The sequence below is a fragment of the Oryctolagus cuniculus genome, chromosome 4 (genome assembly GCF_964237555.1).
Source record: "Oryctolagus cuniculus chromosome 4, mOryCun1.1, whole genome shotgun sequence".
NCBI lineage: Eukaryota > Metazoa > Chordata > Mammalia > Lagomorpha > Leporidae > Oryctolagus > Oryctolagus cuniculus.
In genome coordinates, this window is record NC_091435.1 from 80,933,332 (window position 1) to 80,947,247 (window position 13,916).

Genomic DNA, 13,916 nt, shown 5'->3' on the forward strand with positions numbered 1-13,916 from the left:
GTAACAGGTGTGCTTGCAGCCCTGTGCGTTCTGTGGGACCCTTCTAACCTCCAGTGAGTTGTCCTTTTGAAATTAATTTGGAGCACATGAGCAGGGGCAGAGGGAAAGCAGGCATCTTGGCCCTGCTAGCTCAGCATTTGCAGACATGAATACTATGGAGAAAACACACAGGTTAGAGAATGACAACCTGTTCAGCGTGGGAATTTTCTCAAGCGGAGCGTGAGTGCGACACCGTAGAAGAAAACGGCTTGCCGAAGTGCATCCTGAAGGCAGCTACACCCTAAAGGCCCAGTCTGCAATACAAGAGGGAGGCTCTTGCTATTCACTGCCAGTGTGATCACTTTCCCAGACTCCAGCTGGCCGCCAACCACACCCCTGTCTTGAGAACTTGATGCGGCCATAGGTGTCGTCTCGTTGGGAGCGTGTCCTGTGCTCTGAACGAGCTGAGCTGCAGCTCCCCTGGCCTGTGCGACCTGCAACCCAGCTGCCATCCTGGCACTGCACACCCTGCACGCTCAGCGCGGGCCAGGTATGAGTGTGAAAGCTGCCCCGCTGACTGGCGCTGTTGACCTCACGCCGGTGTGTTGGCTCCAGTGCCAGCTGTGGTGGGCTCTCCTCTCTGCCTCTGCAGGAGCCACGTCAGTTTGGGTTCCTGTAAGGGGCAATCTTGGGCAGTCTCTCTCATAACACACCAGCTTCTTGCTACCCTCAGGGGTGGCCTATGTCCCTGCCCCATCCTAGTGTTTTGGGGAGAAAGGCACATCCTTGAAAGCTACATAAAAGGAGAATGAAACACCTTGAACCCTGGGAAGCCAAGCTTTCCCACATCACTGATTGAAGTAAAGGGAGATGAGTCTGCTCTAACACCCACGTCCTCCTTCCTCCCCTGGAGAGACAGACTTGTGACTTCTCACGTACAGCCCCACTCCCAGCCTCAGCACCGCCAGCCATGCGGGATTGGCTCTAGGTCTGTACCATCCCCTTGTGGCCACGCCTCAGGGAGAACTCTTCCAGAAATGATGAGTGTCTGTCCACACAGTTCAGCTTTACCTTGCACTGGTTAAACTTTGAGGGTGGGAGCGAGGGGCAGGAATTGTTTGTGAGACATGTTTCTTTATGGAAGAGGAGCCAAATAAGGCTAAAAGTGAAACACGACAGTTCCTTGGGAACAAGTTGAGATTTGTTTTCTTTCCAGTACGGCAGAGGCTGCTGATTGCCTTTTACTGGGCTGGGAAGCACATGCCAGCCTGCCAGCTGCCTCACTCCCACCCCTGCCCCCGTGTCTTCATTAAGACCCCAGGCCGGAGCCAGGGCTTGACCCAGGGTCAGCATCTGCCCTCACTCAGTCCATGTCCATCTGTAAGAAGTCTGGCTCCTTCCTGGACTCTACTGGGTTTCTCTTCCTGCCCAGGCGAGGCAGCTTCCCACACCCATACCACCTCTGAAAAGTTGAGGATTGTCAGTTCTTGCCTTCTTGCACCCCATCCCCAGGGCAGCCACCTGCCTACCTCTCACAACAGGGTCAAAAGGCCTGCACCAGCCACCCAGTCTTAGGTCTTTGTCTTGGAGGATAAGGACTCTCAGGCCAGCTTTTATGTCAAGTCTGGTTAGCTGCACACATGCAAGCTTATTTTTTAAAGCCCAGTACTCCTTGCAGCAGAGAAAGTCAGTGCATCAGAGTAAGAGGTTGTTGTGATCCCAAGAAGACTCCGCCTCTGCCCTGGCTGTTCCGCGTGCACCTGCTCCATGACACAGACCAACTCTAGACATTACCCTGTCATAGGCCAGCTTGGGAGTGAGAATGGGGAGGGGGTCCTGTAGGAGGAGGTTCTGAAAGGTGAGTGAGAGCAAGCACTTGGGAAGGTGAAGCTGATTTTGTAGGAAATTTCCAATTGGGATACAAATCAGACTTTCCAAATGCAGGCATCACCATCCGCTTCCAGAACTTTCTCATCATCTCAAACGAAACTCTGTGCTCACTGGACAATAGCTCCCTATTCCCTTCCACCGCCCCCCCCCCATGCCTTCACCCTTGCAAGAGGAAACAGCTGCAGAAAGATAGAGCTTTCTGTGCCGAAACCAGAAGGCAAGGTGGTTTGGGGTCTTCCCTGGCCACTGCTTCCTCTCCCACACCATCCTACAGCACTTGGAGCTCCCCCTCCAGGTGGGTTTCAATCTGATGCACAGATCCTGGCAGGGGAGAAGACCCGGCCTCGGGTGGCAGCTTCCTTGTGTGTGAATGTGGTGCTCCGTCTTCCAGTTCAACATATGTCTACCCATCCTGGCTTTCCAAGGCTGAAGTGTGATGCAAACAGAAATCACAGAGGCAGTGTCGCATGGAAAGAATACTGGAACAGGAATCAGAAAACCAGCTTCTGATGTGGATGCTGTCAGCCGTGTGACCCGGGGCCTGTTAACCCCTCTGAGCCTTGGGTTTCTCTATGGTGGCAGCACAGCGCCAAGGGTAACCCACTGGGGACCACGCGGGTCTGAAGTATGCCAGCAAAGACCTTGTTCTCCTAGCGTTTCTGACTCGGAAAACAGAGACCCAGACAGAAGAGGAAGCAGAAGACTCAATGACTTTGTGCTTTGCCCAAAACTTGCTTTTCAGGGAGGGTGGTAGGAGTGGCCTGGGCAGATTTCTTCCTGAGGCCTGACTGGCATAACCACTCCTGGCAGGGGAAGGGTTTGAGTGGCCAGCACTGGCTGCTGTTCCTTCCTCAAGCCCACGATTCCCCTGCCCCGGCCTGCAGCTCCCACCTCCATTGCCCTGGCCTCCTCCTTGCAGATTCCAAGCTTCAAAATGACCTGGCCAGATGGGCTGAAGGAAACTTTTACCCCCCTAGTCAGGTGGCTGGCCTGGCATCACCAGAGTGTTTCCACCAACGCCTGTGTCTGCATTTTACAAAAAGAATTTTTATGCAAAGAACCCTTTGGAGGAAAAGGAGGTGAAGCATTACTTTCCCCCTGCTGTGTTTTGACAGAATATTTTCTTTGTAACATATCTGATGGGTTTGGCTAGCAGACCCTCCCTGTCTGGCTTTGCCCTGACTCCCCAAGCAGGCTGATTTATATTCCACCGCTGAGAGCAGGGAACTTAGCACGCTGGAGCCAGCCTTCCCTCTCCTGGGAGCACTGTAAGAAGATCTCCCTCTGCACAACCAAATCTGCGCTGCTGTTTGTCCCTTTCAGTCACCCTCCTAGAGGAAGCAGGGTCAGGAGCTCCTGGGCCTACAACCACAAACAAGAACAGATCTCCATCGTGGTGGTGGCCAGGCCAGCCTGGCACCTGACTTGGAGGAAGTCGGCTTGCTCACAAAGGCCCAGGTCCTTTCCTAAGAAGGGCCAGGCTCAGGCCCTCCCTTGTTGCACCTCAGCTGTGGGAGGAGACTTTCTTCCCAGACCACTTTTTAAATCCCTTGACAGCTGGGTGGACGATTTGGCCTCGCCCACGCCCTTTCCCAGTGACTCAGGAGCCCAGCCAGAGCAGCCAACAAAGAAAGTCCAGTTGCACAGGCTGGAAATATCTAACCTGTTTTCTCAGGGCAACAGTCATCCAGCACACCCTCGGCTGTGCACGTCCTGTGTCACCCTCACCCTAGTGTGGAGCCCAAGCCCATTTACACTAGTGACATTATAAGGCGTCATTGCCCAGGAGAAGTTGCTTTAAGAGCAAAGGCCACTGCCTCCCACCTTCCATGCTGTCAAGGTTCACCTGAAGGCTCACCCACTGCAAGTTCCTACTCACTCCAATTTAACACAACTTGGTTAACACAGGGCATTGCAGTGAGTACCGTGGCCGGCCAACACATTATGTAAGACTGGGTTCTAAGCTTAATCGTACAGTAGAGGGAAGCAGGCTTGACTAAGTGTCTCTATTGCATAGCAAACTGCAAAACTTGCTCTGGCCGAGTCAGGGGGAGGAACTGATCATTCATTCATTCATCCAGTAGATATTTACATGCTCACTCTGTGCTAGGCTTACAGTAATAGAAGCTACTGTTTGGCAGTCTTCCCTGTGTAACTGGCTCTGTGCTGAGTGCTCTCCTCCCAACATCATCACGATGAGGGCACTGTTAGCACTATTCCCACTGTATAGATAAGAAGATTGGAGCACAGGGGGGCTACCTAGTTACCTCCAAGTTGTATATTCCCAGGAAGCCTATGAGCCTGGGCACTGAGTCGCACACCAGCAGTTGTATGGGTTGTAGGGACTAAGGGGACACAGGCCGTCTTAGGGAAGGGCAATAGGTGAGGAAAGAGCGTGAACAAAGGCCCTGAAGAAGGAAGGATCCTGGCACATGTTGAGAAGGTTCATAGCCCGGGTACCTGGGGGAAACATCGTGGGAGATAAAGCCTGGCAGACGAGTTGAGACCAGACTTCAGGGGCCTACACAGACTGGTTAGGCAGCAGGACTTGATCCAAAGAACAGCAAGAGGTTTTTAGGCCGAGTTGGTGTAATTTGTTCTCTGTTGGAGGAAGGTAGCTGGCATCTCTGTAAACAATGGTGGGAAGCTGGAAATGTCTACGGGGCGGGCAGGGAGAAGAATGAGAGCCAGGGAAGGTCAGGGAAGAGCAGGGGGGAGGCTGAGCGTGGAGTGGGAGGCCGGGAAGGGGCATCAGGCGACGGGCACTCCCACCTGGGGGCTCCCAAGGAGCCAAGGTCAACCTCTCCCTTGTCAACCTGTTCTGGCTCCAGAGACTCAACATTGTTTCACCCATTGAAAGACGTTTTGAGGGCTGGAGAATAATTGGCCTAATCACGAAGCGGTGAGACCCCAGTGCACTCATGCACAAAGACTCCAGAGTCAAGATGCTGGCTGTCAAGCTGGACGTGTGATTTATGAAGAAGAAGCGGCAGCACCCCCACTGCAGCATCCTGGGTCCTGATTGGCTGCCGAGACCACCTGGACACCGGGACCCACCAGCGATGAACTCCCTTTTTGGTGTTCACATTTTTTTTTTTTCATTTTTTGTTAAAAGTCATGTTTTTGCCCTTTTCTTTCTGGGGACACACTAAACGTGATCTAACCAAGATACCAAGGGGTAAAGGAGTGGAATTCGGACTAGAAATACCCATAAAACAATTACTGTGCTTGACGTGTAGACATGTATAGAGACCTGACTCAGCAATTCGTGATTATAGACTTCTCTCAGAAATACACGGAACTTTGTCCAGTTGACCGTAATAATTGATCACAGAGCAAACCTCAACCAAAGCCAAGGAATCGATATCATATAGACCAAACTCACCAACTACAGTTAATTATACAATTAAAAGACTTTTTAAAATATCATACATTTATGAATTTTAAGCATTTCTATTACAATTGGGTGCAGAACGAAAGTTGAAAAAAAGAACTGAATGATAATGGAAATACTTGAAGATAAGGAAATACTTTGAAGACAATTCAGTTGCTATTTGGAATCGTGTTGAAATTACAATTTTTAAATTGCAGCTTGTTTTCCATTCACTTAGAAATGAACAGAGATAGGAATGTTTGCGAAAAATTAAGAAGATTGTGTCTGATTTGGATAGATTAAAAATATGAACAGTTAAGTCTCCAAACCAGAAATGATACCTAAATTTCTAGAAATTCTTTTTCTGGTATCTGGTTGTATCTCCACGACTCATTACCTAATTTTCTCCCTTCCTCTGGTGCCCAGGGCACAAGCACAGGGGGTGAGAGAGGAGAGGAGAGGAGAGGAGAGCGTAGCCCCTTTGGCTGTGAGTTTCTCTCCGGCCACTTTCACCTCCTCAGGACTCTCACTGCGTCGTTTGGAGCTGTGCTTTGTGATGGTGATGAGGGATTTGGAAAGAATGGGTCAGGGGATTCTCTGGGAGTCAGCTGACAAGGGCTTTTCTAGACAGCGTCACCCTCACTCTCACAGTCTGGGCAAGAAGCACAGCATCCCTCAAGCTCGGGCTGGGCTCCTCAGCGCTGGGCGCTTTACCTCTGAGTCTCTCCTCTTACCTCACTGCTCCAAAATCAAGAGAACGGTGGGGTTTCGCTCCCGGAGAACGAAGCTGGGTTGCGTGGAGCAAGCACTGCCAGCTGCCGCCCCCTGCTGTCCAGGCCCAGCCAGCTCCCCAGGGCGCTTTCCCGCCGTGCGCCAGCCTCCTTCCTCCTGGACGCTGCCTGCCTGCTCTTGTGCTGGCCCCCAGGGACAGCACGTGTGCATTGTACATGGACAGCGTCATGTGCCCTCCCCTTCCACTGCTAGTTCAGATTCCAGTTCTCTGCTCCTTCCCATCTGCCACTGTACATGGACCCCCAAGACGTTTCTAAAACAGGAACACATTTGATTTCAAGAAACCCGTGAAGCTCAGGTCTCGGGTGGACACCTCAAGTCCCTGCACTCCCGAACAATGATCACTAGACCCGCTGGTCCAGACACCTTATTTCTAGCGACCTCAGTTCATCTGCTACAACAAATATTTGATCTCCTGTGCAAGATGCCGTATTCAACACCATCGTGATGGTGCATAAAACGTGAAGAGGTTGCTTCTTCAGAGGGTATGCAGATCTGGTCGGGCAAGTAAAGTACAGGTGAGATCATGAGATGGGAGATGGAAGGTGTTCACAGAGCCGTGCAGGTGCTGCCTCTAGAAGAGTTCGTTGACTGAACCAGTGGGGGTGCTGCAGCTTCTTCTTCATAAATCACATGTCCATGGGAAGCACTCCAAGTTCACAGCAAACCGTTTTTCAGCTCTCCTTCCAAACTCAGGAGCCCAGCACCTTACTGTTTCATTGGTTTGACAACTCTCAACGGAGCACTTGTGTGCCAGCTATTGTGCTGGGCCTGGAGGCAATGATAGTGAACAAGACAGCAAGATCTTCATGAACCCAGGAGCCTTGCAGGCTGTCCCTGGGAAGCCCTAGATGGCTACATAGGTAATGAGAACCCAGTGAAAAGGGTGCCACGACCCTCCTCCAGTCCACACGCTGATTTGCTTCTAAGTAGGAAGAGGAGAGGTAAGGGAGAAACCTTCGATGGGCATGACCTGCAGTCAAAGTTAGCCTGAGTCCTGCACAGGCTCTTGGTCCTTGTTGAAGGAGCTTAAAGGGGAAGGCTAGGTAGCCATGGAATGGAGAGGGAGGCAGGAGGCAAAGCTGAGCAGGCCTCCGGGGTCAATGACAAATCCCCACAGAGCTTTCCCCAAGAGGCTCCCACTGCACTGAAGGCAATGATGGGAAGAGTGTTGGCTGCAAAAGCTCCGGTGCCACTCTCTGCCACCCTCTGTGATCCCACACTTCACTCCTCTGTCTCCAGGGTGAAACAGGGGTGCAGAACACCTGCTCTGCCCTTCCTCCAGGTTTGGAGGGCAAATGGGGAGTTTGTGGGTGCTTTATGACTGCCAGGTGATGCTGCACTATTCAGTGATGGCATTGCCATTGTGAACAGCACCTGGGCTAGCCCAGTGGTGAGGAATGAAGCCGATGGCCTCCACCAGACCCTTCCAGTGGAGAACCTGCAATCGAGCTCTGCTGGCATCCTTTCTCTCCAATGTCCCTCTTTATGTCCACATCCAAATTAGGAATACTTGCTTTCTGGACAGCACATGTATTCAGTGGTAGCATAATTGGTGTCTGTGATGAGAAAGAGGAGGAAGGCAAGAAATTCTCGAACTGGCAGTTTGAGATGTTTTCTTGTAAAAGTACTGCCATAGTGCAGGTTTCTGACGCCCTACCTGAGCTTTTACGGTGTGTGAACCTGCTTCTGGTCTCTTGGCTTGCCGTTCATGTCCGCTGTAAGTTGCAATCTCTTGGGGCCAGCGCTGTGGCACAGCGGGTTAACACCCTGGCCGGAAGCGCCAGCAGCCCATATGGGCGCCGGTTCTAGTCCTGGCTGCTCCTCTTCCGATCCAGCTCTCTGCTATGGCCTGGGAAAGCAGTGGAAGATGGCCCAAGTCCTTGGGTCCCTGTACCCATGTGGGAGACCTGGAAGAAGCTCCTGGCTCCTGGCTTCAGATTGGCACAGCTCCGGCCATTGCAGCCAACTGGGGAGTGAACCACCGGATGGAAGACTTCTCTCTCTCTGCCTCTCCTCTCTCTGTGTAACTCTGACTTTCAAATAAATAAATAAATCTTAAAAAAAAAAAAAAAGACGCAATCTCTTGCTGCTGTGGATGCCTCTCCTGATGGGAGACAAGGTCATTGAACCAAGTCGGCAGCATTATCAAATTGTTCTACTCTAGAGTCCTTTTTCAAAATTATTTGAGAGAGAGAGAGAGCGCGCACACTCACATCCACTGGGTCACTTTACAAATGTCCACAACGATGGGCTGGCCTGGGCCTCGGAGCCAGAAATCCAAGTACTTGGGCCATCACTGCTTTCCCCCTGGGCTCACACCAGCAGGAAGCAGAGTCAAGAGCCACAGTGGGAACTGAACCCAAATACCCCAGTGTAGGATATGGGCATCTTTACTGCAGGGGCACATGCCAGCCCCTCGGAGCCCTTCTGTATGAGTATGGGCAGAGGTCGGGTAGAGGAGGGTGCAGGCAGCTTGTGAACATCAGGCATTGAATCAAATGCAAGCAGCACTGAATTCTGTCTTCGTTGGCAGACCACTGGCCCACTGAGGGTGTAAGTGTGTCGGCCTTGCTCCCTGCCCAGATGCGACCACCCAAGTGTCAGCTCAAGAAACAGTCATCAAGGAAACTGAATCCTTGCATCAAACAGCCATTCCATGTGGGCACTAGTACCCCCACTCCCAGAGCAACTGAGTCCCATGTTGCTTAAGAATATTGGCCTAGGTAAGAGAATGGCCTGGGAGCCGGCATTGTGGCCGAATGGATTAAAGAGGCGCCTGCAGTGCCAGCATCCCATGTGGGCGCCAGTTCGAGTCCTGGCTGCTCCGCTTCCGATCCAGCTCTCTGCTGTGTCCTGGGAAAGCAGTGGAAGATGGCCCAAGTCCTTGGGCCCCTGCACCTGCGTGGGAGACCTGGAAGAAGCTCCTGGCTCCTGGCTTGGGCCTAGCCCCCCAAGTCCTGGCCGTTGAAGCCATTTGGGTAGTGAACAAGAAGACAGAAGATCTCTCTCTCCCTATCTCTCTGTAACTCTGCCTTTCAAATAAATAAAATAAATCTTCATTAAAGGGAGAGGGGCTGGCTGCGTGCTGTCAGCTGTCAGCTCCCGGAGTCTGCCGTGCTGCACAGCGGGCTGTCAGGCCCTCTCTCAGAGGCCGCAGATGCTATGATCTTCGATCATTTCCCGGCATGCATGCAGCCCGTCTGTGTCCCAGGCAGGCTCTAGTCACGTACTACTTTTCCTATACCTTCCTGCACAGATGATTGTATAGATCTTTCGGTCCTATTTTGAGATTCTGTCTGTGAACCAGTCCTAAATTCTTGGGAGAACTGGGATGAGGTCAAAGGTCAAATACACTTCATCAACATGTATTAAATGCCCGTCACACCCGTGACCCTGGTGTAGGGCCCTGAGGTTTCTGTCCTTGAAGAATTTGCCATCCAATAGGGCTCACTCAGTCTTTTTTCTTTAAAATGCAAATTACTGTAAAAGTGAAACATGCCTATTGCAGGATATTTGGAAAGCCCAGGTAAGAGAAAACAGGAAAAAGTCACCCCACCCAAACCTCAGATAACTTTCTGCAAACCCTAAGGGCAGGGCTATCAGTATTCCTGTATCCACAAAACCATGCACAGTCATAGAGCAGAAGAGGAACTTAGTCAATGTTTTTTGAATTGGGGCAAGAGCTATTTAAAAAAAAAAATTAGAGGGCTTTTATTTAATGAATACAAATTTCATAGGTGCAGCTTTTAGGAATATAGAGGTTCTTCCCCCATGCCCACCCTCCCACCCCCACTCCCATCCCACCTCCTACTCCTTCTCCCATCCCAGTCTTCATTAAGATTCGTTTTTAATTAACATTATATACAGAAGACCAACTCTATACTAAGTAAAGATTTCAACAGTTTGTACACACACACACACACACACACACACACACACCAGGTATAAAGTACAGATAGCAAGTTTTACAGTTATTTCTCATAGTACAACTCATTAAGGACAGAGGTACCACATGGGGAGTAAGTGCACAGTGACTCCTATTGTTTACTTAACAATTAACACTCTTATTTTTGATGTCAGCGACCACCTGATGCTCTTGACTTGAGCTGCCAAGGCTATGGAAGCCTTTTGAGTCCACAAACCCCGTTGGTATTTAGACAGGGCCATAAGCAAAGTGGAAGTTCTCTCCTCCCTTCAGAGAAAAGTACCTCCTTCTTTGATGGCCACTTCTGGGAAAGCTATTCTTAATCCCACTACCCTGGGGTAGCCACTATGACCATTTAAAACATATTCTCTTTTTTTAAAAAAATGATTCACTTATTTATTTGAAAGGCAAAGTGACAGGGAGAAGCAAAGAGAAATCTTCCATCTGCTGGTTCACTCCCCAAACGCCCAGAACAGCCAAGGCAGAGCCAGGAGCCAGGAGCTCCATCCAGATCTCCCTTGCGGGTGAGAGGAACTCAGGTCCTCAGGCCGTCGTCTGCTGCCTGCCAGACACACGGGCAGGAAGCTGGATCAGAAGAGACGGCTCGATTGCAGGCACTCCAAAACCGGATGCGGGTGTCCCAAGTGGCAGCTGTGCCACAACGCCCACCCCAAAATTATTCTCAGACTCCTTTTCTTTAGGAATTGGCCAGCTCTGGTTCTCCCAAGCCGCCTAAGCCAGATAAAGGCAGGGCCTCTCTAGCGCCCCCTGCAGGTGACACGGTGCCCTGACCGCGTTTACTGCTAGCTGCTCAACTAGAGCAGCCCTTTGCATCCCTCGCTCTGCTGTGCGCCAGGATCTCCTCACACAGAGGGATCTCTTGGGTGTGGGGAAAGCAGCAGCTCTCACCAAACACCACCATGTGATCCCATCCCCCACCACCACCCCAGGAGAGCCTCAGGGCCGGAAGCCGGTTTATCCAAGGGCAGTTCCCTCGGACAGAGCGCAGCTTCCGGCAACACTCCTAAGGGCTGCGTGTGGATTCACCTGCCGCGCTCTCAAAGTCCCGACGCCTAGGGCCCCACTTCCCGCCAGGGGAAGCAGAATCTCCCAGCACGAGGCCCGGCATTGATCTCTTGCGCTTTCAGAGCTGCTCGGACCAGGGGTTTAAAGCCACTGATTTAAAGGAGGGCTGGGCAGCGGTGTCGGTGGCTTTTTGAGGCTAGCAGAGGGCACTGCAGTGGCCAGAGTCGGGACGGTCACCCCTAGGACTTGGCATGGCAGCCTGCTCCAAGAAGGACCTGGGTGGTGGAATACGTGAGCTTGTGAAGGGGAGCCCAAAGCAGGAGACAACACCTCCATTCCAAAGGCTCGCCTGAGCCCTGGCATGGAGAGGCCTCACAGAAACCGTGCGTGTTCACATGAGATGCGAGGAAACACGGGAAGGCAGGCATGATGGCGCTGACCAGGCTGCTTTGCAGGGCACACAAGTTTTCTTATGAAGGAAAGAAGAATGTTCCCAGGCAAACTATTAGAGATAAGCATCTTTAATAATGGGCTCCTGAGCAGATTAACATGACATCAGGGTTAGTTAAATACAGGTTGAGCACGTGGCAAGCCTCATGCTTCACACTTGACATGATTTTGTTTATTATTTGCGGGCACACAGCAGTAGGTTTTGTTTATTCCATCCCATAGTGGAGGAGATGGGTGCCAATCCGTGCTGAGTAACTGAGCTATGATGACCCTAAACAAAGCAGGTGACCCCAGCCTCTCTGACGCCGAAGCCCAAGCTTTTATCACCATGTCAGGATCTATGACCTGGACTTGAACTTGCAGGATTAGAGGAAATGGGGTAGGGAGTGGATCAAAGGACCATTCTCAAGAACAGCTGGTCGCCAGGAGTGCTGTCCCTGGTGTGAAAGATCCGGGCCTCTCCCTGGATCAGCTGTGCGACCAGGACGAGTCAGTCCATCGACCTTGGTCTCTGCTCTGTCACCTCTTCAGCAGAAAGGTCGGAACGGTTGGCCGAGTGGGTCTCAAGGTGCCCTGTGGAGGCCTGGGCGACAGAACCGTGCTGTAGGCAGGGTGGACACACAGGCCTTCTCCTGCTCCCCTTCAGCCAGAGAAGCCCTGTGTGTAGCTGCTGGAAGACAAGTTCTGTCTGCCTGGGAATAGGGGGAGGGGGAGAGGGAGAGGGAGGACATCTGGACGGAGCCCCCCGGCTTGGTGCATTGCAGTGAGCCTTCCACTTTGACAGGCATTTGGTCCTCCGAGTCTGAAGATTCCGATCCTGGGAAGAATGAGTGCCATGCGTTGCTGAGTGCCGGGCGGGGGTGGGGGGGTGTCGTGCGTGTGAAGGGAAGAGGGGCAGCTGAGGCGAGGGCGGGCAGGAAGGCCAGCCGCCAAGCCGAGGAGCACCAGCCCCACCTGGCGCTGTGAGCCACTGGTGCAGGTGCTCCTTGGTGGAGGAGCCTGCAGCGGAACCCAGGGAGAGCCTGCACGCCAGGCCCCGCCCACCTCAGCGGCCCCGCCCACCTCAGCGAGCTCTCCTCACTCAGTAGGGAACAAGTCTCTGGCTCTCTCTTGGTAGCTTAGGATTCAAGCAACTTTCTGTTTCTTTGTGTCTTTCAGATCTTAAATCCAAATTTCATCCAAGAAGGTGAGTTACGGTAGATATGAGTAAGAGCCGCGAAAGAATGGCGGTGCAGTTCTGTGCCTGTGGGCGAGGAGAGGTCTTTGTGGTTAGCTATTAGGTGCAAAAGCCTACCGCCTGCAGTGAAGATGGTGCGACTCAAGGCGGTAGGAAGTGTGCTTTTAGAAAGCCCAAAGGATGCGCCAGAACGTTCTCTGATGGTGTCTGGATTGTTACATCAGGGAGGTTTTTCTTCTTTTTGCTTCTCAGTATTTCCTATGAACATTTATTATTTTAAAATACTTTGTGAAGGGGCGCAGACGACTCAGCCGTGTCAGGTGGAAGGACATTGAATGGGCACACAACACGGGTGGGGAATGAGAGTGTCGCGTGGAAACACGGCCGTGTTGTCCTGAGTTTGTCCTGAGTGATGTGCTTGTGTGTTGATTTGATTGCAGTGGCCCCAGAATTCCTTGTGCCCTTAGTGGACGTGACCTGCTTGCTTGGGGACACAGTGCTACTGCAGTGCAAAGTGTGCGGGCGGCCGAAGCCCACCGTCACCTGGAAGGGGCCCGACCAGAACATCCTCGACACGGACAGCAGCACGGCCGCCTACACCATCTCCTCCTGGTAAGCCGGTGGCCCCGACGTCTGCACCTCCCGCTCCGTAGCCAAGAAGCCACGTCTGGGTAGCTGACCAATCTCCTGGGAGCCTGTTCTAGAATCTACCTGGGAGCCTGTCCTAGAGCCAACTCTTGGCCTAGATTAGGAGAGAGATTGAGTCCAAAGCCCAGGGTGGCTCATCCCCACGATGACAGAGCCCTCAGTGACGCCACCTCTACACGCAGCCTCAGCCACTCCCCCTGCAGCGTGCCAGCAGGGCGGCGCCAGCGCACGGGCACACGCCGCTCCGCTCCATGCAGACCAACACGGCAGTTTGCAAAGTCTGTGTCTGGACCCCCATTAAGCATACAAAGGTCAAGCGTGAGTCACACGTGTGAAGAGCCTTTGCGGCAGCCCTGCCTCACAGTCACGCCGTCAGATGACCTTCCCCAAGCTGCCAGGGATCTCCAAGTCAGGAGGAGCGGTGGAGGCTCCAGCTCTGTGTAGGAATGTGGTCCTCACATCTGAGCACCCTGGTAGCTTCGTGCCCTTCAGGCTGCTGTGAAATGGTGACAGGTTTAATTCCTTACTAAGAGCAATTTCCGTAGAGGGGGGAGAAACGGCTCATTCCAAAACGTGCCGTAGGAAACCAAGCTTGCAAGCATGCTTCCATGCAGAGAGGCTGTTGAACAGGACTTGGTGGACCCCTCCCAGTC

The 13,916-nt window shown here is 52.4% G+C and overlaps 1 protein-coding gene across 19 annotated transcripts in view; it reads left to right on the forward strand.

Annotated features, from left to right (window-relative positions):
• KALRN (kalirin RhoGEF kinase) overlaps nt 1-13,916 on the forward strand; it is a 783,799-nt gene that overhangs the window by 744,383 nt on the left and 25,500 nt on the right. For all 19 annotated transcript variants that reach the window (XM_051859217.2, XM_051859218.2, XM_051859219.2 and 16 more), the window contains 2 exons: nt 12,597-12,624; nt 13,056-13,227. In XM_051859217.2, the coding sequence (XP_051715177.2) occupies nt 12,597-12,624; nt 13,056-13,227 (200 nt within the window). The remainder of the gene's footprint in view (nt 1-12,596; nt 12,625-13,055; nt 13,228-13,916) is intronic.